The 27,583-nt window shown below is 38.7% G+C and overlaps 1 protein-coding gene across 1 annotated transcript in view; it reads left to right on the plus strand.

The window, feature by feature from the left end:
• The first annotated feature begins 3,038 nt into the window (after positions 1-3,038).
• MAN1A2 (mannosidase alpha class 1A member 2) overlaps positions 3,039-27,583 on the plus strand; it is a 162,784-nt gene continuing 138,239 nt past the window's right edge. Inside the window, exon 1 of the mRNA XM_007461625.1 lies at positions 3,039-3,863. Within this exon, the coding sequence (XP_007461687.1) occupies positions 3,562-3,863 (302 nt within the window). The 5' untranslated portion in view covers positions 3,039-3,561. The remainder of the gene's footprint in view (positions 3,864-27,583) is intronic.

A 27,583-nucleotide genomic window follows, 5' to 3' on the forward strand; every position in this document is an offset into this window, starting at 1 on the left:
TTATTTAATTATAAAAGTAACACAAACAGAACACATGGGGAAAAACTATATATAATACCAACATCTTAACACAAGCGATAATCTTTTTCAAATATTCCCTTTTAATTTTTTATATGCATTTTATGTACTTGTAATCATAATTTATGAATACATTTTCAACTTGCTTTTAAAAACCAACAAAACAATACTAATTCTTTTTTTTTTTTTTTTTGCAGTACGTGGGCCTCTCACTGTTGTGGCCTCTTCCGTTGCGGAGCACAGGCTCCGGACGCGCAGGGTCAGCGGCCATGGCTCACGGGCCCAGCCACTCCACGGCATGTGGGATCTTCACGGACCGGGCCACGAACCCGTGTCCCCTGCATCGGCAGGTGGACTCTCAACCACTGCGCCACCAGGGAAGCCCCTAATACTAATTCTTTTAAAACTCATTTGAGAGGGACCTAGTCTCTAGAAGAGAATACACACACACACACACACACACACACACACACACACATTTTTGATGCTGGTGTAGGATTATAATAACTGATAGCATCATCAAGGGCCTTAGAATTGCAGACTGCATTTGGATATCTGCAGTAACCTCTAATTTAAATAATACTTTTACTCTCCTGAAGGAAAAATGAATTTTGCAAAACAGGCAAGGGCAAGAAAGAGGAAAGGACACAGATAAGTCTTCTCCACTGGTTATGAGGTTGAGCCTGCTTAAGTCATGCTTTTCAACTAGGTTAAGGCAGGTTTCATGATCGATATTTCTGTGGTTAACAATTTAGTGTCAACCTAGATAATTACCTTTCAAGGCTTATGTAACTTGCTATTTCATTCAGATGTCAATATTTATTTCCCTTGATCTTTCCATGGAAATTAATGACCTCAGTAGTTGGAAACCCAAGTGTTTCTCTTCCTTTGGCTTACAAAGAGGCTCAGCATTAGAAACTTATTCATAAAATTGGCACACTTTATAAAGACACATTGGGAAGGCAGGGAATTTCTTATACCTACTTTTCACAAGTGTCCAACAAAAAATTTCATTTTGGATTGGGCTGCCAGCCTGACTGGGTGAGAGGTGGCACTTAACATTTTTATGTCTTTATTTGGTGAATCAATGACAATGACTTCTTTGGCATATGGTAGATAGTGAGATATGCAGAGCTTCTGGAAATACTGCAGACTGGAATTGTACTTCGAATTGTGCCAGTGAAGATGAGGATTTTTGCTTGATTTTTAACTAAGGCTCACCTTTTGTCCCTGCCGCTGAAGGGACTGCTCTCCAACTCCCAGTCATCACTAAGGATATGTAGAGGCACTGACATCTTAGTATCAAACAAGTGAGAATATTTGTGTATTACACAGAAATTTTTTGGACTTAATCACATGGTTCTTAAGATTCTTAACAGAATCAACTTAAGGGTGCTTTTAAGCCTGAATTTAAACAACATTGTTGTCTTTTTGGATTTTAGCATCTTCTTGTTCATACTTATTATCTCTTTTATGGGAAGAGTGGTGGTGAGGAGTGTGATCATGGGAGAACGTCTTCCAGAAACTGAACCACGAGGAAGCTGTTGTCCTGTAGGGTCATATGGGCTGCTGTCAGAGACACCTCAGCCAGGAAACCTAACCTGAAGGTCGCCATTTTATTCTTAACACAGAGCCTGGCACACGGTTGCTGCTCAGTAGAGATGACTCGAGCTTCGGGTGTCCAACAACATGCACATGGGCTGTAAGGAAGTTGGAGACTCAGTCGTTGAGCCCTAGGGACCAATGGTCCATAATTGAAGACACGATCTCCATAAAGCAATATTAAACGTTAACCTTGGCCGTCAGATCCCTTTAGTCCTAGTAACCCTCGGATTGCAGCGAAGCCTTCGGGACCTGAGCCACCCTACCCTCCCCGCCCCCAACCTCCCAAATGCCGGGTCAGTCCCACGAACTGGCGATGCCGAAGCCTGGCACAGGTGAAGTTATCAGTGAAGCGCGAACAGTAGACCTTCTCCCATCACGTGCCCAGACGCCGGCTGCAGGACGCTTCCGGGGGGCGCGCAGCCGACGGGCGGGAGGGCGGGCGCTAGAGCCCGCAGCACCAGCGCGAGGCCGGAGCGCGGGCCGGGCCGGGTGGGGCGGGGAAGGGGCGGGGGCGGCGGCGGCGGCGGCGGCGAGGCCGGGAGCGTGCGCGCGCACCTCACACTCCGCTGCTCGGGGACGCCCACTCGCGAGTCGGGGCCGGAGGCAGGCCCGAGCCATCCGCCCCACCCCCGCACGCCGGCTCCCCTCAGAAGTGTGCCCAACGGGTGTCGGCAGTCGGCTGCTCCGCGCCCTCCCGGCCTAACGAGCCACGGGACGAGGACCGGGCCGCAGCCCCGCACCGCGTGGACGCGCTGCCTCTCCCGCAGCCGTCGCCGCCACCACCAGAGCGAGCGGCTGCGAGCGACCGGAGGTTGCGCCGCGGAGGCCCCCACGGCGGCCAGGCAGTGCCCCACGGCTGCCAGGGAGGAAGGAGACGCAGCTGACCTCTGCCCGCCCGAGGCGCGACTGCTCTCGCGAGCCCGGGGCCGCCGCCGCCCCCGGGCTTAGCAAGGAATGAGCAGGCGCCTGCCCCGGGTTCTCGGACAGGGGGGCCGCGGCTTTGCTTCTTCCCACGCCGCGGGGTCGCGGAGGCTCGGTCGCCGCGGCCGGGCACGGCGGGGTCAGAGGCGCCCTCGCTCTGGGAGCTGGCGCCTGGGTTAACTTAACCCGCTGCTGAGAGGAGGAGGAGGAGCCGAGCGGGGGCGGCCGCAGCGCCTCCCCTCCCCCCGCTCACGCCGGGGCTTCTCAGTGGCCGCCGAGGAGGAAGTTCCGCTCCCTGACAGACCCGAGCGGTAGCGACAGCGGCCGCGGCGGCCGCGGCTGGGAGGGCGCAGGTATTTTGGACGCGGATGTCCTTCGCGCCAGCCGTCGAGGGAGCAGCGTCGGAGCCCGGGGACAGCGTCGGGAGGCGCGGGCGTCCGAGCCCTTCTTCCTGCTTTTCGCCCAGCGCCGCTGCTTCGGTTTCCCGGCGAGGCGGGTGACCCTCCTCCCGTTTGACTGACTTCCGAGGAGCCCCTTGTTTTTCCACCACTGAGGTTCAGAGATTCTGCAATCGAAGCATCCGAGGAGCTCAAGTGAACCTTCTACAGCTCCTTGGATCACGTCAGGCTCCCTTTTGGGGCGGGAAACCACGTTGGAGCATCTCCCGGAGGTTCAGGAATGGAAGAACCCACCTTGCATCCTCTGTGCGGTGTTGCTTGTCTGATCTACCCTTAGGAATGAAGAGGAGACTTGTAATCATCCGGTGAGGTACTGAGAGCCAGATGGCAAAGAAAGTATCACAGGGCTTAAACTAGTGATCGTTTGGGGGCCACACTCATTTCTGCATGTAATTGGATGAGCGTGAAAGAGGTGCCCTATTGAAACGCACAGCAGTCCTTTAAGAGGAGGAAAATTGAGTTTCCCCATTTTTGCCAGGATTCTGAAGACTGTTCAATGTATCGTACATTTGATGTAAGATGAGAACTTTATAAAATATTCTGCCCAAGAGCGTAAACGATGACTACCCCAGCGCTGCTACCCCTCTCTGGACGAAGGATACCACCTCTGAACCTAGGGCCGCCTTCCTTCCCGCATCACAGGGCTACCTTGAGACTTTCTGAGAAGTTTATCCTCCTCCTTATTCTAAGTGCCTTCATCACCCTGTGTTTTGGGGCATTCTTCTTCCTTCCAGACTCTTCAAAACACAAACGTTTTGATCTGGGTTTGGAAGATGTGTTAATTCCTCATGTAGATGCCGGCAAAGGGGCTAAAAACCCTGGAGTCTTCCTGATCCATGGACCAGATGAACATAGACACAGGTTTGTTTATTTCAGAAGTTCTGATATTAACATTTGGCAGAGCAAGGTATGGTTTATTGCATCAAATCTGTCATTTTTTTGGCAGTAAAATGTAACTTTCCCTGAGTCGTGAGAGTTGTATTTTTTCACAACTAGTTAAATAGAATCATAAACTGGAAGGACACCTAGAGCCCCAACCAAAGTCCAGCTCCTTCCTTTTATGTAGGAGGAGTGTTTGTGCTCAGGGGTGTTTTGTCTGATGTGAACAATTGGGCATGGAGGTATGAAGATTTAATTTGAAGAAATAGTGACATATGCTGCGCCTTCATTTATTAAGAATGTGTTGCATTCAATCATTGTGCCACCCTGTGAAATAGATCCATGGAATCCTGACATCTTCTCTGGGTTTGTTCTCTCCCAAAGGGCTCTCATCTCTGGCTGGTAGTTAAAGCTTAGTAGTGAATCTTAGCTTTTTAGGAAGACAAACACAGGCACAATAGATGTGTTTTGGTGCTCTGTGTGGAATCAGTTAAGTTAAAGAGATCACTGAATCTTAAGTCACTCACTTTGTGACTCTTGTAGACAAGGTTTGGTTATGTTTTAAAATTTAATTTTGCTGGTTTTTTTTTCCTAACTGTGAAAGATGGAGTGTATCGAATGACTCTTAGAATTTGCTTGATTAAAGTGTTCACATTCTTTAAAATTAGTAAATCCGAGGCCACAACAGTGAGAGGCCCGCATAACGCAAGGAAAAAAAAAAAAAAAAAAAAAAATTAGTAAATCCGAAGTGAGCCCTTGGGAGAATATGGGCAAATTAGGATAAAATGGGAGCTCTAGTTACAGTCTCTTTAAATCATTTATGTAATTTGTATCAAAAGAGTCTGGGAAAGTAGTTTGCTTTCTTCAAACCTACAGTTTTGTTTGTTTGTTTGTTTTGTTTTTTACCTGCTAAACCTTTCCCCTTTTTTTCTCTATTTCTTAAAATAATTTTTGAGCATGTAAAAAAATCATGTTTTAGTTATGTTCTCAACTGATGTTGTAAGTTTTCATCATGCACGAGGTTTTTGAAAAAGCTTGTGTTCAAATGTTATCCTAAGTTAAATACTTAAGAAAAATGCACTGTTGTAATGAGAGCTGGTTTTTCCTTTTTCTCAGTCTAGTTAATTTGTTCTTTGCTTGCTGTTTCTTTGACTTTGGGCTGAACCTTATGGAGTAATTACTTCTAAAATTGTTTCATATCATTCGTCTGTAACCAAATTAATTTGAAATTTTTGCCATCATTTTCAACTTCTGTACTCTTTTCATTTGTTCTGTTTTGCCCTTTGCTATTTGTGACTTCAAGAAAAATCTGATACAATCTGTGAAATAACGTTGCTGAAAAATTAACACTGAAAGTAGTTTTCCTTGAAAACCTTATTTCCCATGTTATTTATAATAAGTATTTTTTTTTTAAAAAAAGATGTTGAGACTGACTTCAGAGCTCTTTGAAGCCATGAATTAACTTTATTTAACTCTTATAAGTTGTCTGTCATATACTTAACAATTTACTTTATATTTTGTGTGGTCTAAAGGTTAAAAAATATGGCACTTTATAGTTTAAAAACGTTCATGTAGAAAAATTCTTCGTTAAGTGGAATTTAAATTTCAAATTTGAATGAAAATACAGATATGTCCATTTTTTTCACATTAAAAAAAATCTGCTTAAATCTCTTAAAACAAGAATTCTAAAATTTATATAGCCCTTGAATACATATGCTTCTGTTTTGGTGTACAAGACTGTTGGATCCAGGAGTTTGGAGTGAGAGATTGGTTATTGAGTTCTCTTAACAAGGGATGGTGAGTGAGCCAAATTCTGGGTTTTGGGTAGTAAGAGTCTGGGTAACAAGTGGTACATGTGAGAACTTATTCAAATCTATTTGGTTCCTGAGTTTTGGAAGGCAAGAATTCAGATAGAGTTCAGGTATTGAGGGATCCCTCTATTAACTTTGTGTATATTTTATGTGGTTATGTCAGTTTATTTTTTTTAACATCTTTATTGGAGTATAATTGTTTTACAATGGTGTGTTAGTTTCTGCTGTATAACAAAGTGAATCAACTATACATATACGTATAACCCCATATCTCCTCCCTCTTGCGTCTCCCTCCCTCCCTGCCTATCCCACCCCTCTAGGTGGACATGAAGCACCAAGCTGATCTCCTTGTGCTATGCAGCTGCTTCCCACTAGCTATCTATTTTACATTTGGTAGTGTATATATGTCCATGCCGCTCTCTCACTTCGTCCCAGCTTACCCTTCCCCCTCCCATGTCCTCTAGTCCATTCTCTTATGTCTGCGTCTTTATTCCTGTCCTGCTCCTAGGTTCTTCAGAACCATTTTTTTTTTTTAGATGCCATATATATGTGTTAGCATACAGTATTTGTTTTTCTTTTTCTGATTCACTTCACTCTGTATGACAGTCTCTAGGTCCATCCATCTCACTACAAATAACTCAGCTTCGTTTCTTTTTATGGCTGAGTAGTATTCCATTGTACATATGTTCCACATCTTCTTTATCCATTCATCTGTCGATGGACACTTAGGTTGCTTCCATGTCCTGGCTGTTGTAAATAGAGCTACAATGAACACTGTGGTACATGACTCTTTTTGAATTATGGTTTTCTTAGGGTATATGCCCAGTAGTGGGATTGCTGGGTCGTATGGTAGTTCTAATTGTAGTTTTTTAAGGATCCTCCATACTGTTTTCCATAGTGGCTGTATCAATTTACATTCCCACGAACAGTGCAAGAGGGTTCTCTTTTCTCCACACCATCTCCAGCATTTACTGTTTGTAGATTTTTTGATGATGGCTATTCTGACCGGTGTGAGGTGATACCTTACTGTAGTTTTGATTTGCATTTCTCTAATGATTAGTGATGTTGAACATCCTTTCATGTATTTGTTGGCAATCTGAATATCTTCTTTGGAGAAATGTCTATTTAGATCTTCTGCCATTTTTTGATTGGGTTGTTTGTTTTTTGATATTGAGCTGCACGAACTGCTTGTATATTTTGGAGATGAATCCTTTGTCAGTTGCTTCGTTTGCAAATATCTTCTCCCATTCTGAGAGTTGTCTTTTGGTCTTGTTTATGGTTTCCTTTGCTGTGCAAAAGCTTTGAAGTTTCATTAGGTCCCATTTGTTTATTTTTGTTTTTATTTCCGTTTCTCTAGGAGGTGGGTCAAAAAGGATCTTGCTGTGATTTATGTCAAAGAGTGTTCTTTCTATGTTTTCCTCTAAGAGTTTTATGGTGTATGGCCTTACATTTAGGTCATTAATCCATTTTGAGTTTATTTTTATGTATGGTGTTCAGGAGTGTTCTAACTTCATTCTTTTACATGTAGCTGTCCAGTTTTCCCAGCACCACTTATTGAAGAGGCTGTCTTTTATCCATTGTATATTCTTGCCTCCTTTATCAACGATAAGGTGACCACAGGTGCGTGGGTTTATCTCTGGGCTTTCTATCCTGTTCCATTGATCTGTATTTCTGTTTTTGTGCCAGGACCATACTGTCTTGATAACTGTAGCTTTGTAGTACAGTTTGAAGTCGGGGAGCCTGATTCCACCAGCTCCGTTTTACTTAAGATTGCTTTGGCTATTTGGGGTCTTTTGTGTTTCTATACAAATTGTGAAATTTTTTTGTTCTAATTCTGTGAAAAATGCCATTGGTAGTTTGATAGGGATTGCGTTGAATGTGTAGATTGCTTTGGGTAGTATAGTTATTTTCACAATGTTGATTCTTCCAATCCAAGAACATGGTATATCTCTCCATCTGTTGGTATCATCTTTAATTTCTTTCATCAGTGTCTTATAGTTTTCTGCATACAGGTCTTTTGTCTCCTTAGGTAGGTTTATTCCTAGGTATTTTATTCTTTTTGTTGCAGTGGTAGATGGGAGTGTTTCCTTAATTTCTCTTTCAGATTTTTCATCATTAGTGTATAGGAATGCAAGAGATTTCTGTGCATTAATTTTGTATCCTGGTACATTACCAAATTCATTGATTAGCTCTAGTAGTGTTCTGGTAGCATCTTTAGGATTCTCTATGTATAGTATCATGTCATGTGCAAACAGTGACAGCTTTACTACTTTTCCAAATTGGATTCCTTTTATATGTTTTTCTTCTCGATTGCTTTGGCTAAAACTTCCAAGACTGTGTTGAATAATAGTGAGCGTGGGCAACCTTGTCTTGTTCCTGATCTTAGTGGAAATTGTTTCAGTTTTTCACCATTGAGAATGATGTTTGCTGTGGGTTTGTCATATATGGCCTTTATTATGTTGAGGTAAGTTCCCTCTATGCCTACTTTCTGGAGGGTTTTTATCATAAGTGGGTGTTGAATTTTGTCAGAAGCTTTTTCAGAATTTATTGAGATGGTCATATGGTTTTTCTCCTTCAGTTTGTTAATATGGTTTATCACATTGGTTGTTTTGTGTATATTGAAGAATCCTTGCATTCCTAGGATACACCCTACTTGATCATGGTGTATTGTCTTTTTTTTTTTTTTTTTTTGCGGTACGTGGGCCTCTCACTGCTGTGGCCTCTCCCGTTGTGGAGCACAGGCTTCAGACGCGCAGGCTCAGCGGCCGTGGCTCACGGACCCAGCTGCTCCACGGCGTGTGGGATCCCCCCGGACTGGGGCACGAACCCGTGTCCCCTGCATCGGCAGGCAGCCTCTCAACCACTGCGCCACCAGGGAAGCCCCATGTATGGTCTTTTTAATGTGCTGTTGTATTCTGTTTGCTAGTATTTTATTGAGGATTTTTGCATCTATGTTCATCAGTGATATTGGCCTGTAGTTTTTTCTTTTTTTGTGACATCTTTGGCTGGTTTTGATATCAGGGTGATGGTGGCCTCATAGAAAGAGTTTGGGAATGTTCCTCCCTCTGCTGTATTTTGGAAGAGTTTGAGAAGGATGGGTGTTAGCTCTTCTCTAAATGTTTGATAGAGTTTGCGTGTGAATCCATCTGGTCCTGGGCTTTTGTTCATTGGAAGATTTTTAATCACAGTTTCAATTGCAGTGCTTGTGATTGGTCTGTTTATATTTTCTATTTCTTCCTGGTTCAGTCTCAGAAGGTTGTGCTTTTCTAAGAATTTGTCCATTTCTTCCAGGTTGTCCATTTTATTCGCATATAGTTGCTTGCAGTAATCTCTCATGATCCTTTGTATTTCTGCGGTGTCAGTTGTTACTTCTCCTTTTTGATTCTAATTCTACTGATTTGAGTCTTCTCTGTTTTTTTCTTGATGATTCTGGCTAATGGTTTATCAATTTTGTTTATCTTCTCAAAGAACCAGCTTTTAGTTTTATTCATCTTTGCTGTTGTTTCCTTCATTTCTTTTTCATTTATTTCTGATCTGATCTTTATGATTTCTTTCCTTCTGCTAACTTTGAGGGTTTTTTGTTCTTCTTTCTCTAATTGCTTTAGGTGTAAGGTTAGGTTATTTGAGATGTTTCTTGTTTCTTGAGGTAGGATTGTATTGCTATAAACTTCCTTCTTAGAACTGCTTTTGCTGCATGCCATAGGTTTTGGGTCGTTGTGTTTTCATTGTCATTTGTTTCTAGGTATTTTTTGATTTCCTCTTAGATTTCTTTGGTGATCTCTTAGTTATTTAGTAGTGTATTGTTTAACCTCCCTGTGTTTGTATTTTTCACAGATTTTTTCTTGTAATTGATATCTAGTGTCATAGGACTGTGGTTGGAAAAGATGCTTGATACGATTTCAGTTTTCTTAAATTTACCAGTGCTTGATTTGTGGCCCAAAGTATGATCTATCCTGGGGAATGTTCCATGAGCCCTGAGGATGAAAGTGTATTCTGTTGTTTTTGGCTGGAATGTCCTATAAATATCAATTAAGTCCATTTTGTTTAATGTATCATTTAAAGCTTGTGTTTCCTTATTTATTTTCATTTTGGATGATCTGCCCATTGGTGAAAGTGGGGTGTTAAAGTCCCCTACTATGATTGTGTTACTGTCGATTTCCCCTTTTATGGCTGTTAACATTTGCCTTATGTATTGAGGTGCTCCTATGTTGGGTGCATAAATATTTACAATTGTTGTATCTTCTTGGATTGATCCCTTGATCATTATGTAGTGTCTTTTTTTGTCTCTTGTAATTGTTTTTATTTTAAAGTCTATTTTGTCAGATATGAGAAGTGCTATGCCAGCTTTCTTTGATTTCCATTTGCATGGAATATCTTTTCCATCCCCTCACTTTCAGTCTGCATGTGTCCCTAGGTCTGAAGTGGCTCTCTTGTAGACAGCATATATATGGGTCTTGTTTTTGTATCCATTCAGCCAGTCTGTGTATTTTGGTGGTAGCATTTAATCCATTTACATGTAAGGTAGTTATCAATTTGTATGTTCCTATTACCATTTTCTTAATTGGTTTGGGTTTAGTTATTGCAGGTCTTTTCCTCCTCTTGTGTTTCCTGCCTAGAGAAGTTCCTTTAGCATTTGTTGTAAAGCTGGTTTGGTGGTGCTGAATTCTCTTAGCTTTTGCTTGTCTGTAAAGGTTTTAATTTCTCCATCAAATCTGAATGAGATCCTTGCTGGGTAGAGTAATCTTGGTTGTAGGTTTTTCCCTTTCATCCCTTTAAATATGTCCTGCCACTCCCTTCTGGCTTGTGGAGTTTCTGCTGAAAGATCAGCTGTTAACCTTATGGGGATTCCCTTGTATGTTATTTGTTGCTTTTCCCTTGCTGCTTTTAATATTTTTTCTTTGAATTTAGTTTTTGATAGTTTGATTAATATGTGTCTTGACGTGTTTCTCCTTGGATTTATCCTGTATGGGACTCTCTGTGCTTCCTGGACTTGATTGACTATTTCCTTTCCCATTTTAGGGATGTTTTCAACTACAATCTCTTCAAATATTTTTTCAATTCTTTTCTTTTTCTCTTCTTTTTCTGGGACCCTATAATTCGTATGTTGGTGCGTGTAATGTTGTCCCAGAGGTCTCTGAGACTGTCCTTAGTTCTTTTCATTCTTTTTTCTTCATTGTACTCTGTGGTAGTTATTTCAACTATTTTACCTTCCAGGTCACTTATCCTTTCTTCTGCCTCAGTTATTCTCGATTGATTTCTTCTAGAGAATCTTTAGTTTCATTTATTGTGTTGTTCATCATTGTTTGTTTGCTCTTTAGTTCTTCTAGGTCCTTGTTAAATGTTTCTTATATTTTCTCTGTTCTGTTTCCAAGATTTTGGATCATCTTTACTATCATTACTCTGAATTCTTTTTCCGGTAGACTGCCTATTTCTTCTTCATTTGTTTGGTCTGGTGGGTTTTTACCTTGCTTTTTTCATCTGCTGCATATTTCTGTGTCTTTTCATTTTGCTTAACTTACTGTGTTTGGGGTCTCCTTTTTTCAGTTAGCAGGTTCGTAGTTCCCGTTGTTTTTGCTGTCTGCTCCCAGTGGGTAAGGTTGGTTCAGTGGGTTGTGTAGGGTTCCCGGTGGAGGGGACTGGTGCCTGTGTTCTGGTGGATGAGGCTGGATCTTTTCTTTGTGGTGGGCAGGACCACGTCCAGTGGTGTGTTTTGGGGTGTCTGTGAACTTATTACGATTTTAGGCAGCATCTGTGCTAATGGGTGGGGTTGTGTTCCTGTCTTGCTAATTGTTTGGCATAGGGGTCCAGCACTGTAGCTTGCTGGTCGTTGAGTAGAGCTGCATCAGCGTTGAGATAGAGATCTCTGGTAGAGCTTTCGCCATTTGATACTCCGTGGGGCTGGGAGGTCTCTGGTGGACCAGTGTCCTGAACTTGGGTCTCCCACCTCAGAGGCTCAGGCCTGACACCTGGCTGGAGTACCAAGACCCTGTCAGCCACACAGCTCAAAAGAAAGGGGAGGAAAAATAATTTAAAAACAATTAATAAAGTAAAGTTATTAAAATAAAAATATTGTTTAAAATAAAACAGTAATAAAAAAAGAAGAGAGCAACCAAAGCAAAAAATAAAACCACCAATGTTAACAAGCACTAAAAACTGTACTAAAAAAAGAAAAAAAAATAAAGGAGAGAATCCTAGAACACATGGTAAAAGCAAAGCTATACAGACAAAACCACACAAAGAAGTATACACATACACATTCACAAAAAGAGATAAAGGATAAAAATATATACAAAAAAGAAAAAGAGAGCAACCAAATCAATAAACAAATCTACCAATGATAATAAGCTCTAAATACTAAACTAAGATAAACATAAAGCCAGAAACAAATTAGTTGCCAAAAGCAAACCCAAAGTCTACAGTTGCTCCCAAAGTCCACCTTCTCAATTTGGGATGATTCGTTGTCTATTCAGGTATTCCACAGATGCAGGGTACATCAAGTTGATTGTGGAGATTTAATCCGCTGCTCCTGAGGCTGCTGGGAGAAATTTCCCTTTCTCTTTGTTTGCATGGCTTCTGGGGTTCAGCTTTGGATTTGGCCCCACCTCTGCATGTAGTTCACCTGAGGGCGTCTGTTCCCACCCAGACAGGATGGGGTTAAAGTAGCAGCTGATTAGGGGGCTCTGGCTCACTCAGGAGGGGGGTTGGGGGGGAGGGAGGGGTACAGGGTGGGGTGAGCCTGTGGCGCCAGAGGCTGGTGTGACGTTGCAACAGCCTGAGGCGTGCCATGTGTTCTCCCGGGGAAGTTGTCCCTGCATCACGGGACCCTGGCAGTGGCGGGCTGCACAGGCTCCCGGGAGGGGGAGGTGTGGATAGTGCCCTGTGCCTGTACACAGGCTTATTGGTGGCGGCAGCAGCAGCGTTAGCGTTTCATGCCTGTCTCTGGGGTCCGCGCTGATAGTTGTGGCTCACGCCTGTCTCTGGAGCTCATTTAGGCGGTGCTCTGAATCCCCTCTCCTCGCGCCTCCTAAAACAGTGGTTTCTTGCTTCTTAGGCAGGTCCAGACTTTTTCCTGGACTCCATCCAGGCTAGCTGTGGTGTACTAGCCCCCTTCAGGCTGTGTTCATGCAGCCAACCCCAGTCCTCTCCCTGGGATCTGACCTCCAAATCCCGAGCCTCGGCTCCCAGCCCCCACCCGCCCCAGCGGGTGAACAAACAAGCCTCTCTGGCTGGTGAGTCTTGGTCGGCACTGATCCTGTGTGTGGAAGCTCCCCCCACCCACCTCCTGTCTTTGCTAATGAAGGGGCTTCCTAGTGTGTGGGAACTTTTTCTCCTTCACAGCTGCCTCCCAGAGGTGCAGGTCCCTATTCTTTTGCCTCTGTTTTTCCTTTTTTCTTTTGCCCTGTCCAGGTACATGGGGAGTTTCTTGCCTTTTGGGAGTTCTGAGGTCTTTTTCCAGCGTTCAGTAGGTGTTCTATAGGAGTTGTTCCACATGTAGATGTATTTTTGATATATTTGTGGGGAGGAAGGTGATCTTCAAGTCTTACTTCTCCGCCATCTTGAAGGTCCCCCCCCAGTTTATTTTTATATCGATTGTCACCGTATCTGAAAACACAGTCTGTAGTTATAAGAATTCTTCTAATTTGATCAATGAAATACATTTCAAATTAGAGATCATTCCAATAAGACTGTAATGTAAAACATTAATATATAAACATTAACATTTAAAAATAATTCGGAAAGATAGCATTTTAAGAGGTATATAGTTGGTACTAAGATCATGCTTATTTTGGATGTGGGTCAAAGAACCATCTTTCTTAATTTGGAAAATACAACTTGATGATTTATCTTAATTTTATTTGTGTGGAGAGGAGTGCAGGATAGAGGGATGAGGAACCTTACTTTGACAGAGAAGTAATGAAAAATAAATCATGGCCATTATTTCTTACTTACAGTATTTAACAGACACTTGTTGAATTGGCTTTTCTTAATTAGTGTAGTTAGGTGCTTAAGCTCTGGAGTCAGACTGCATGGATTCGTACCCTAGTTTGTCACTGATTAGATGTGTGATTTTGAGCAAATTTTTAAACTCTATGCATAAGTTGCTTCCTCTGGATGATAGTGGCATCACTTTATAGATTGTTATATTGAATGAGATAGTACACGTGAAGTGCTCAACATAGTTCTTAGCATTTAGTAAATGCTCAATAAATATTAGTTATCATTAATTATAGTTTTAATTGAATATTTTAATTCTGAGTCTACTTACCTTAAAATATTGTAGATGTTCCTAAAAAGTTGGGTAGAGGTTAATTAATATTTTAAAAGTACACCAGACCCTTATTGTCTAAAGGAATATTTTATAACCAAACTATTCAGCAACAAATGTGTATTGCATGTCTGCTGTGTATCAGGCCCGACTTTTATGGAGCTTCGCATCTTGGGGGAGGGGTGGGAGGGGATGACAGGCATTAAATAAACAAATTTATTTTTTAGGTGTGATGAGTGTTATGAAGGTGTACCCAGTGTTATCAGAGCACATAATGATGTGTTTTAGCCTGTGGAGTGGGGGTCACGGGGACAGGCAGTGGGAGTAGGGAAGGCTTCTTCAGGAAACAACTGCTGAGAAGCTTACAAGTAGGAGATTGCTAGGTCAGGTAGAGTTGTGGGAAAAAAAGTGGTCAAAGCAGAGGACACAACATGTGTGAGAGCCCTAAGTAGTACTGTTGTTGAACCCAAGTTATGTGCCTGATGCGCAGTGAGGCCAAACAAACCAAAACGTCAGAGTTTGGAGTGGAGAAGGGTTTATTGCAAGGGCCAATCAAGGAGAATGGTGATTCATGCTCAAAAGACCCGAACTCCCCCAAAGGTTTTGGGGGAAGAGTTTTTATAGGCAAAATTTCAGGGGAGAGCTGCAGGGTGTGTGACCTACTTCTGATTGGTTGGTGGTCAGGTAACAGCATGGTATTCTAGGAATTTCAGTCATCAGCCTTCTGGTTCCAACTAGTCGGAGGTCCACATGCTTGTGCTCAGCCTGAAAATACCACCCTCCACCTGGATGGGGGCCCTAGTTCCTGTAGAAGAACTCAGAGATATGTATGAGATTGTTATGCACAGCCCTGAGGAAGAACCAGGCCCCTGCCCCATCACTGCACTATTGTTTCTCTCTGCTGTTCCCTCACTCCCCTGATTAGTAACTGAATCTGCACTGTGGAACTTAGGAAAGGTCTTGGAGGTGGAAAGCCTTTTTCCTACAAACAAGAAACCAGAAGCAGAAAGGGTTTTGTGCCCTGGAGGCCCCCATAGGGTCCTGCTCGGTTTCAGTATCACTGAGGATCTGAGAAATATTCAGATTCAGTATGGCTGGTGTAGAGGTTAGTGGTGTGCGGCTAGGTGAAGAGACTAGATGACAGGTCAGATTTGGCCTCCTTATTGTTTGGAAAGTTTGAATGAGTTACCAGCATTGACATATCAGGAAAATTTCACACAAAAGTCTGGATTTCTGGCTTCTGTTGAAAAATGAGAGGATATAACAACATCCAAGTCTGTATTTTCAGATGGCAATGCTCAGCTGGATCCAGGCAGCTGCTACTCCCTCTAGTGGGGCATGGACTGTTCATTTTATGCCACTCAGTTAAGTTGCCCGATAAGTAAATTTAATGAATCAGTGTTTAACCTGGTTGTTGTTGAGTTTGGAATCCCTAGGCAGGATCCTGGAGAGTTTTTAGTCAAGTATTTTGATCTTTATGTTAAGTGCTATGGGAAGTCATTGAAGAGTTTTCATTAAAGCAAGGGAATGTCGTAATCATTTAATATTTTTTAAAAATTTAAATAATTACTTTGGTTGCAGTGGATTGAAGAGGAACAGGAGGAAATGTAGTGAAATCAGTTAGGAGAGCCTAGGTCACAGAGGATACTGGCTTAGACCAGAGTGATGAAAGTGGAGAAGGAGAGAAATTAGTGGAGAAAAGTAGTTGATTCAAGAGATGTTAAACTGTTAAGTTTCACAGAAGTTGGTGGTTGATTGAATATGGGGGCTAAGGTAGGAGGAGGAGGTAGTCCAGGACAACTCCCAGTTTCTGGCTGACATGATTATGGATTATTAAGAAATATACACTGTATTTTTTTTTTTTAATTTATTTTATTTATTTATTTTCCTTATTTTTTTGGCTGCATTGGGTTTTAGTTGCAGCACACGGGATCTTTTTGTTGAGTCACGCGGGATCTTTTTGTTATGGCTCGTGGTCTGCTCGGGTTTCTGTCTAGTTGTGGCATGTGGGTTTTCTCTCTAGTTGTGATGCGCAGGCTCCAGAGTGTGGGCTCTGTAGTTTGCGGCATGTGGGCTGTCTCGTTGAGGCACGCGAGCTCAACAGTTGTGGCACACAGGCTTAGTTGCCCCATGGCATGTGGGATCTTAGTTCCCCAACCAGGGCTCGAACCCATGTCCCCTGCATTGCCAGGCGGATTCTTTACCACTGGACCATCAGGAAAGTCCCGGAAATATCCGTTATATTTAACTAATACTTTAATTTATGTAATTGTTACTACATGAATTTAAGATAAAGTATTTTCATGAGAAAACCTGTATGTCCCCTTCTGTTAAGTGGTTCATAAATAATCCAGAGTTTTCAAACAATATATATCTTCCAGATGATGACATAAAATGTATAGTTTGATGTTCATGACAGTCATGTTTAACATCTGTGATTTTGAAGTAACCAAAACAGGTATTGGATATAGTATACATGAATATTGTTATAAATATACAATGATACACATAAAGTATCATGTTCATAATTTGTGTACATAATAGACTTATCTAATAAGAATTTTACTTTTTTTTTCCCTGAAACAGGTTACTTAACAGTAACCCTTTATTCACAATAGTTTTATACATATATATATAAAATACATGTGTACAATATATTGTCAGTGTGTTATTTACATTTTCCTATTTCTGTGCCTACATTTAGTTTTCATTTATTACATTCATTTTATTTAAACCTTTCTAATTTGTAAAATGTAACTATTATACAAAAATACATAAAAGAATAATCCACACTATAATAGATAGTATTTATATATAAATACTCATGCAACCACCTCCCAGATTGAGAAAACAAACATTGTCAGCACCCCAAAAGCCTCCAGATCATCACTTCCCAAACCAACCCTCCTCAGTATTTCCTGGCCCCATTCGTGTTTTTGACTTTTATGGTAATTACAACCGTGTGTTTCCCTACGGTTTTACCACTAGGTAAACATCACTAAACAATATAATTAAGATTTTTCTGTTTTAACTTTTACATAAGTATATAAATGATGTATGTACTGTGTCTTGCCTTTTTTTGTGGGAAGGGGCGCAATATTATCTTGCTAAGATTCCATCATGTTGAAGTTTGTGGTGGTAGTTTATTTTCATCACTATGTAGCATTCTATTATATGAAAATATTACAGTTTACTTAATTCAGTCTCTTATTAATGGCCATTTGTGTTATTTTAAGTTGAGGATAATATAAACAATGTTTGTTTTATAATAAGAATTTCATTAATTTTCACTTTTGAAATTGACATTTGTTTTATATATTGGCATTATATAAAATGGGCTTTATGGTTTTGTTTTGTTTTTAAAATATTTAGTTGAACTGCCAGTAAGTTTCATCCTCCAGTCAGGATTTTGCAAGTATGAATTGAATACTTGAGGGTTGGATGTATGTTAACTTCTGATAGTTTCCTCAGACGTAAAGAGCATAGGCTTTGGAGTTAGAAGGACTTAAAGTTGCATCTTGGTTCTACTAACTAGCTGTGTGACATTGTACTAGACATAATCACTCTAAACCTGTGCTGGATATATGGTAGTCACTAATGTCATGTGGCTTTTGAACTTGACACCAGATTGTAGCATGCTTTGGTGAGAGTTTCTCAAGTTTTTCATGTCATGATTTGTATTTTTTGCTTGATTCATTTTTGCTTTCTGTTGCAAGAGTAGAGATTTTATATCTCACTATTGTGATTTTAGCTTTCTTATCATCTTTCCTTATTTCATCTCTCTTCCATGCCTCCCCCACCCCCACCCTTATCCTGTTCTTTACTTAGGGCTTACTGCTCCTGTTTTAGGAAGGTCACACTTTTTATCCTCTAAGTCTGCGGGGCTTTCCTTTGTTCTACTTGCATATTGATCTACTTGCATATTGATCTACTTGCATATTGAGTGAATACCCTTTTCAACTCCATAGTTGGAGTACAAATTGATTTGTATAGCTCTCAGTCTGTTTTCCTCTGTTCTAATATCTTTAAGTCGTTTCAACTGTGGCGCTAGAGTAGATTTCCCAACTCCGAGTACAATTGGCATCATGGACAACTACTGAGATTCTTCTTGTTCTGCTTCTTACCACCTAGAATACAGTTTTTCATTCTACTTCCCCCATCCTCCAGGAGTTGTTCTCTGACATAGCCTAGCTAATTAAATAATAAGGAAAGAATTGGGAAGAGACTGTAGGGAAAGGAAAGTTGAACAGTGCTCTGACTACATAAAGGTTTCTGTCCCATTTTATCATTGGGTCTCTGAGATAAGTTACAGTTGGGGTTGTGTAGTAGTTTGGATATTTTTTGTTTCATGAGTTAAATATGGTTATAAGTTACTGAAGAATTCTTCCAGATTCTGACATGATGGCTCTTATTTCTTTGATAGTCTGAGTTTTTATTATTTTCTGCATCTTTCATAAGTATTAATAGTAATTTGGAAGAAGCTGTGTTTTGGGTCTGCTCATCAGATGAAATTTTGTATACCCTTATTTAAAGTCTAATTTTGATCCTAAACAAAGTGATAGTGACTTTGCTTTTATTAGTTCAGCATTATAAAATCACTGTTATAAAATCAGTATGTTTTTCATTCTTCTCAGAAATGAATAAAGTATTGGTATGGTATGGTTAAATTGCAGAATGCCAAGGTATGTCCTGATTTTCATGTTGGTCAGGAAGTGTTGGAAATTGCAGGAGATGACATACTGTTCAGTGCCCCAGTTGAATGCTAATAGGTAAACATTATTTATTGGATGAAGTTAAATGTTTTAAGGAAATAAAATTTGTTCAAACATATTGATAGTTTATTTGCTTTAAAGCTATAATAGCCTTTCCAAAATTTCTCTTGGGTTTCATAACAAGTGTTCTAGGGCTGTGAAATGTTTATTTTTATTTATTAATATTTCTTTTGATTTTTCTTCTTATTAAAGTATCAAACATACAATCTCAGAATATTCCTTCTATATTATTAACATAGGCTTATGTAGATTATGAAGCCTCTGTAATATGTAGTCTAAGATTAGGTTTTATTTTTTATCATCATTTAGTATTATGAATCTGTGCTTGAATTACCTTGACTTGCTTTTAATCTTATTTCATAATAGTGTTCTTTGATCTACAGCAGTCTTGTTAATATTAATTTACCCATTAACAGCTGAGATTGCCCACATCCACAGATAGATTTATTCCCTTACTTTCCCTGCCTTTAGGTAATTTTTTTCCCATGTACTTTTATCTTTCTCATGTATTGTCTGTGACTGCATATTTATAATCATCTGCTTACTTATCTGTTGTTCCCAGTAGAACATGGGCTCCTTGAGGACAAATGACTATTCTTTTAATTATTTTTGTATTTCCAGTGCTTGAGGTACATTTGACCCTTAATGAAAGTATCTATTTTTTTAATTTTAAATTGAAGTATAGTTGATTTATAGTGTTGTGTTAGTTTCTGGTATACAGCAAAGTGATTCAGTTATACATACATATGTTCTTCATCTTCTTTTCTGTTGTGGTTTATTGCAGGATATTGAATATAGGTCCCTGTGTTATACAGTAGGACTGTGTTGCTTATCTATTTTACATATAGTAGTTTGTATCTGCTAATCCCAAACTCCTTGTTTATCCCTCCCTCACCCCCTTTCCACTTTGGTAACCATGTTTATTTTCTATGTCTGTGAATCTGTTTCTGTTTTGTAAATAAGTTCATTTGTGTTGTATTTTAGATTCCACATATAAGTGGTATCATACGATATTTGTCTTTCTCTTTTTGACTTTATTTAGTATGATAATCTCTAGGTTCATCCATGTTGCTGCAAATGGCATTATTTCACTATTTTTATGGTTGAGTAAATACTCCATTGTGTAAATATACCACACCTTCTTTATCCATTCATCTTTTGATGGACATTTAGGTTGTTTCCATGTCTTGGCTATTGTAAATAGTGCTGCCATGAGTATGGGGGTGCATGTATCTTTTCAAATTAGAGTTTTGGCCGGTTCTGTTGCCAGGAGTGGGATTGCTGAATCATATGGCAGCTCTGTTTTTAAGCTCTACTTTTTAAGGAACCTCCATACTGTTTTTCATAGTGGCTGCACCAATTTATATTCCCACCAGCAGGGTAGGAGGGTTCCCTTTTCTCCACATCCTCTCCAGCCTTTGTTATTTGTAGACCTTTTAATGATGGCCATTCTGACCAGTATGAGGTGGTACCTCATTGTAGTTTTGATTTACATTTCCCTAATAATTAGTGATATTGAGCATTTTTTCGTATGCCTGTTGGCCATTTGTATGTCTTCTTTGGAGAAATGTCTGTTTAGGTAATCTACCCATTTTTTGATTGGGTTCTTTGTTTTTTTGTTACTGAGTTGTATGAGCTGTTTGTATATTTTGGAAATTAAGCCCTTGTCAGTCGCATCATATGCAAATATTTTCTCCTAGTCTGTAGGTTGTCTTTTGTTTTGTTGGAGGTTTCCTTAGTTGTGCAAAAGCTTATAAGTTTGATTGGGTCCCATTTGTTTATTTTTGCTTTTATTTCTGTTCCTTGGGAGACTGCCTTAAGAAAACATTGATATGATTTATGTCAGAGAATGTTTTGCCTGTGTACTCTTGTAGGAGTTTTATGGAGTCATGTTTTATATTTGTCTTTAAGCCATTTTGAGTTTATTTTTGTGTATGGTGTGAGGGTGTGTTCTAACATTGATTTGCATGCGGCTGTCCAGCTTTCCCAACACCATTTGCTGAAGAGGCTGTCTTCTCCATTGTATATTCTTGCCTCCTTTGTTGCAAATTAATTGACCGTAGGTGTGTGGGTTTATTTCTGGACTTTCTGTTCTGTACCATTGATCCATATGTCTGTTTTTGTGCCAATACCATGTTTTGTTTTGTTTTTCCTTTTTGGCCATGCTGCATGGCTTGTGTATTTCCCCAACCAGGGATTGAACCTGGGCCCTGGCAGTGAAAGCACCAAGTCCTAACCACTGGACTGCCAGGGGATTCCCAATACCATGCTATTTTGATTGCTGTAGCTTTGTAGTATTGTCTGAAGTTTGGGAGGGTTATGCCTCCAGCTTTGTTTTTTTTTTTTTTTCTGCAGGATTGCTTTGGCAATTCTGGGTCTTTTATGGTTCCATATAGATTTTAGAATTAATCTAGTTCTGTGAAAAATGTCATGGGTAATTTGACAGGGATCATATTAACTCTGTAGATTGCTTTAGGTAGTATGGCCATTTTAACAGTATTAATTCTTCTAATCCAAAAGCATAGGGTATTTTTCCATTTCTTTGAATCATCTTCAGTTTCCTTTATCAATGTTTTATATTTCTCAGCATATAAGTCTCTCATCTCCTTGGTCAGGTTTATTCCTAAGTATTTTTTTTTTTGATGCGATTTTAAAAGGGATTGGATTTTTAACTTTCCCTTTATGATATTTCATTGTGAGCATAAATGCAACCGATTTCTCTATGTTAATCTTGTATCCTGCTCCCTTGCTGAATTTATCAGTTCTGGTAGATTTTTGTGGAGTCTTTAGGATTTTCTATATATAGTAGCATGTCATCTGCATATAATGTCAATTTTACCTCGTCTCTTCCAATTTGGATACCCTATATTTCTTTTTACTGTCTGATTGCTGTGGCTAGGATTTCTAATACTATGTTGAATATAAGTGGTGAACATGGGCATTCTTGTCTTATTCTGGATTTTAGCAGGAAGACTTTCAGCTTTTCACCATTGAGTATTATGTTAACTGTAGGTTTGTCATAAATAGCTTTTATTATGTTGAGATATGTTCCCTCTCTACTCACTTTGGTAAGAGCTTTTATCATGATTGGATGTTGAATTTTATTAAATGTTTTTTCTGTGTGTATTGAGATGATCATGAGATTTTTGTCTTTTCTTTTGTTGATGTGGTGTATCACATTGATTTGCATATGTTGAACCATCCGTGTGAGTCTGGGATGAATCCAACTTGATTGTGGTGTATGATCTTTCTTATGTCTTGTTGGATTTGGTTTGCTAATATTTTGTGGAGAATTTTTGCATCTCTATTCATCAGAGATATTGGCCTTTAGTTTTCTTTTTTGGTATTGTCTTTGTGTGGTTTAGGTATCAGGGTGATGGTGGCTTCATAGAATGACTTTGGGAGTGTTCCCTCTTCAGTCTTTTGGAAGAGTTTAAGAAGGATCGGTATAAGTTCTTCTTTGTATGTTTGGTAGAATTCCCCATTGAAGCCATCTGGAAAAGTATATATCTTGAATAAACGATGTCCATGGCAAGGTGACAAATTCCACAAGAGAAGATATAAACAAAATGCTAGGAGGTATTGAGAGATAAGATGCAAAAGTAGGACGAATGATGTCTTAAAGTGAGAAGGATACAGTCTTTAATAAAGGCTCTTTATTAAAAATAATTTTAAAAATGCAGGAATTATTCATATTTGCCCTTTCTAGAAAAAAAATTTTCATACACATGTATCTAAGGTATTTTGCATGTCCTCACATTGAATTTTTCCTTCTTTAGGAAAAAAAATAACTGTAGAGAGTATGTGATGAGTGTTTTCACATGTTTAACCTTTAGTCTTTACATCAGACCTGTAAGTTAGGTATTACTAATCTTATTTTTACAAATATGAACACTTTAAAATCTAGATCATGCCATAGTCGGAAAGTTGGCACCACAGAAACTAAGCATCTATTTAAAATCTGTAGTACGTGGTAAACATTAATTTAATTGATTAACTGGGCAAATGTTATGTTTACTATTGTTTGAAGGTTATAAAAATATTTAACTTATGGTTTAGGCTGACTACATATTCTTGGCTAGGAACATGTTTGCTACTTTCTTTTTCCATAATTGTGCAAATTCTGTCAGAAAACTTTGTTTTGATTGTCATTAAATTTTTGCTGGATTTTTTTCCCTTTTAGAACATGGCTGTAATGAAGCATGGATGGAGATTTAATTACAGGTTGGCTTTTAGGATTTATTATAAAGCAACATCCACTTTAAAAGGCATTGATTCCAATGATTTATCTTGGAATTTTATGTAGTCCAGAAGGAAGGCATCATTGTATATTTAAAAGGGCATTGGGCTCAGTGTTAAGAGATAGGGGCTCTAGTTTCAGTGTTGTCCTTACTTGCTGGATGCATTTCATCAAGCTATTCAACTTCCTTTGTGCCTTATTTATGAAATGAAGGAATTGAATGAACCTTTAAAGATTCCTTCCAGCTCATGCATATGAAATACCAGTAATTTTATGAAGTGGGGACTGAAGAATGTGTAGTAATTTAGTTCAAGGCATTACAGATACTTTGAAAATAAAGTACATACTAAATAGGAATTAGTGTCATTTCTATATATAAAAATTAAGATTAAAAATTACTTTATAAATGACTAATTCATTTTATCATATTATGATTATTTATATAATGAAATGTGTACCAATTTAAAGAGTGTAAATGACTGAAATGCTGTTTTTATACATTCTTATTTCTCATAAGTTTAAAAGTATAACTTACTGGACATATTTTATACCAGTCTGAAAGTAATAGGTATATTTACAAAAGTATTTCCAGGTGTCATTTTTGAGCTCAGTTAACAATTACATCTCTCATATAAAACTTCAGGATATGTTCTATGGAAAAACAAGAGTGGTTGAGTAATTCAGGCCTCAGACCCTGTGAAGGCTCTTATTACCCCGATGCCAAATTTTCTTTAAGATTATAATTTCCTAACCTCAGTATTGAAAGATGCCATTGAAAGTGTCTGTTCTTTTGTTCTCCATATCTTAATAAGGGCTTTAGAGATAAGTTATATAAATAGCTTTAAAAAAAAGGATATGAAGTAATCTGGAGACTACAAAGAACAATGTGCGTAGTTTTTCCTTTTACATTTTTGACATTTACATATTTATAATATCAACCTCTGTTACTTGTGTAGATCTCTTGGCCTCTCCTTAATGATATCACATTCACTTATTAAGCAAGTGTTTCTGAGTATGATGTACCAAGCATTATACTAAGTATTGGGGTTATTGGAGAATATTACAGAGGATTAATTTTCAGTTGGACACTACTGAGAAAGTTAAACCTTAGATTCAGATCTTAACATTGTCTTAAAGCATATAGTATTATCTTTGGAGTCAGATTCTGAGGGTCTTAGAGATGTCTTTTCACCTAGGTGAGGCTCAAGTATATGCATTTAGTTCTTTGTTATTTTTTGAGAGTTCAGATAAGTTGTTACCTTACCTTTCTTCCTTTCTTTTTTCCCTAATATACATTTATGTCATTAATTTATGCATTTCTGATGTATGGACAGGGTTATCAGGAAGTGAGATGCAATGTTCTGAAGCTTTCTTTAATAAGGAACCAGACCCTGGCATCTAAAAGATGATGCCAGTCATTGTGCTAAATTGAGATTTGGTACAATCATATGTATTTGTGTATCTAAAACTGTTTATGTTTAGCTCTACAGGGTTATATTGTAAGTTTATTTATAAAATTACATGTGTGTACATGACTTCTTTAATTACTTTGCAGTAAGGTGGCATCTGATATAAAGTTTATATCTTTTTGGTGTGTATAATAAATGTGAATTATTTTTTCTGTTAATTTGTGATGCCATTAATAAACATTTACCTTTTCATGACCTAGATTTTTTTCCTCTACTTCAAAAGATTGGTTATATCTAGGGTGCAGTGAACATTGATCGGCTGGCTCCTCTTGCACTTATACTGTTGGTGTAAGTGTAAATTAATAGAATTTTTGTGATGAACAATTTAGTAATCAACTATTTTAGTAAATATTAACTACTTTAAAGTACATATTCTTTAATTTAGAAATTCTTCTAAGAACTTATTCTTGGGAAATCTTTACATCATTGCACAAAGAAATGTTTAGGAATGTCCCCTGAAGCTATAACATGATATATTGTGAATGATCCAAATGCCTGTTATCGGAGAATTGGTTAAATAAAAGATAATATATCCCAGATTATAGAGAGTTCTTTTTTTCTTTAAACCCCCTGTGGATCTTTCCAATTACTCCCTAAAATAACACACTATTTTAATAGTTTTATAATAGTGTACAATAGTATGTTTTGATAGCTGGTATAAGTCCTCTTTATTATTATTTTTTTAAAGTTATAAGCATACATAAAAGTCTTAACAATTGATATTGTCACTGTATCCACTGTTTTAAATCTTAACATTTTTCTATTTTAGCTGAAGATTACCCTTCTTGAGGTAAACATCTAGCCTGAGTTTGACATTGTCTTTCTCAGTACATGGTTTTGTACTTCTACTACATATATATCGATATAAATTATATATACCAATAAATATAAAAATATGTAATTATAATTGTATTGTTCTGCACATTCTTAAACATTGTATATCTCATTCAGCAAGTGTTTTTTTTAATTCAACATTTAAAAAATCATTTATGTATATTAACATATCAGGCTCTGACTTAGTTATTTTATTCACTTACATATTCTATTGTATGATTAAACTTCAAATTATTTATATATGCTCCTGTTGATAGATTTTTTTTAGGTTAATTCCATATTTTTTACTGCAAAAACATTCTTGTACATGTGTTCTTGGGTACATGTGTTTTTTCTTCAAGGTAAAAGCTTAGCAATAGAATTATTGAGTTGTAAAGTATATGCATCATTGTCTCCATAGTTTGTTGCTAAGTTAGTCTCTAAAGGGGTACCAGTTTACACTCCCATTTGCATCTTTGCAAACCATGGCATTGTTAAATTTTAAAAATCTTTAGCAATCTGATGCCAATTTTAGTTTTTAGTTCTCTGATTACTAGTGAGGTGGAATATTTTTTATTTATTGGTTGTTTGGGTTTCCTCATCTTTGAGCTGCTTGTTCATTTTTTTGCCAATTCTTTTTGAGATTGTTTTTCTTATTCATTTGTAGGAATTATCTATACATTCTAGATGAATTCTTCATTAGTTATATGCATTACACATATCTTCTTGCAATGGATGTCTGATTTTTTATTTTGTTTATGATCTCTTTAGTTTTATAGAGGTTTAAGTGTGATTAAAGTTCATTATATTTTCCTTTATGGTATTTTGCTTTTCGGATTTTTACATAGGGAATGCTTTTATACCCTGAAGTTACAGTCTTCTATATTTTCAATTTTGGTGGTTTTAAAGTTTTGTTTTTCACATCTAGGGATTTAATCTACTTGGTTTTGATTTTTGTGTATGATGAGGTAGGGACTGAATTTATATTTATCCATATGGTTGCCCACTTTGTCCCTGTGCTACTTATTGAAGAGTCTTTCCTTTCCTATGGGTGTGTAATGCCATTTCTGCCATATAACAGTTTTTCATATTTCCATAGGTTTGTTTTTGGATTCTCTATGTTCTTTTGTATTTTTTTTGAACTAGCATAACATACTGTTTTAATAATGGTAAACATAGGGGCTTCCCTGGTGGTGCAGTGGTTAAGAATCCGCCTGCCAGTGCAGAGGACATGGGTTCGAGCCCTGGTTCGGGAAGATCCCACATGCTATGGAGCAACTAAGCCCATGTGCCACAACTACTGAGCCTGCGCTCTAGAGCCCACAAGGCACCACTACTGAGGCCCGCATGCCAAAACTACTGAAGCCTGCGTGCCTAGAGCCCTTGCTCCACAACAAGAGAAGCCATCGCACTGAGGAGCCTGCGCACTGCAGGAAAGAGTAGCCCCTGCTTGCCGCAACTAGAGAAAGCCCATGCACAGCAACGAAGACCCAACACAGCCAATAAATACATAAATAAATAAGTAAAATAAATCTTAAAAAAACAAAAGTGTAGCTTTAGAAAGTCTTGATATCAGGAATTGCTTTGGACTGAATGTCTGTGTCCTCCCCAAATTCTTTTGTTGAAATCCTGGTCTCCAATATGATGGTATTAGGAGATGGGGCCTTTGGGAAGTAATGAGGTCATGAGGATTAAACCCTCATGAATGGGATTAATGCCCTTATAAAAAGACACGAGAGAGCTTGCTTTCTCTCTCTCTGCTCTTACTACCATTTGAGAAGTTGGCAGTCTGCAGCCTGGAAGAGGATTCTCACCAGGACCTGACTATATTGGCACACTGATCTTGGACTTCCAGCCTTCAGGAACTGTGAGAAATAAATTTTTGTGGTTTATAAGCCACTCAGTCTATAGTACTTTGCTATAGCAGCACAAACTGACTAAGGTAGGGTGGGTTCTACCTCATTCTTTAAAATTGTGTTTGCCTTCTTGATTCTAAGCTGTTCCACAAGTATTTATTTTTTAATTGAGGTAAATTTTGCAAAACATAAAATTAACCATTTTAAAATGAACAATTTAGTGGCATTTAATACATTCACAGTGTTGTGCAACCACCACCTCTGTCTAGTTCCAGTACATTTTCGTATCCTAAAAGGTTACTCTAAACCCATTAAGGAGTTACTCCCCATTCCTTCCTCTCCACCATTCCCTGGCAAACCACCAATCTGCTTTCTGTTTTTAAGGGTTTACTTATTCTGGTAAGTATTATTACCTATGTGGTAAGTATTTCACATAAATGGAATCATGCTGTGTAAGACCGTTTGTATCTAGCTT

The sequence above is a fragment of the Lipotes vexillifer genome, unplaced genomic scaffold (genome assembly GCF_000442215.2).
Source record: "Lipotes vexillifer unplaced genomic scaffold, Lipotes_vexillifer_v1.1 scaffold858, whole genome shotgun sequence".
NCBI lineage: Eukaryota > Metazoa > Chordata > Mammalia > Artiodactyla > Lipotidae > Lipotes > Lipotes vexillifer.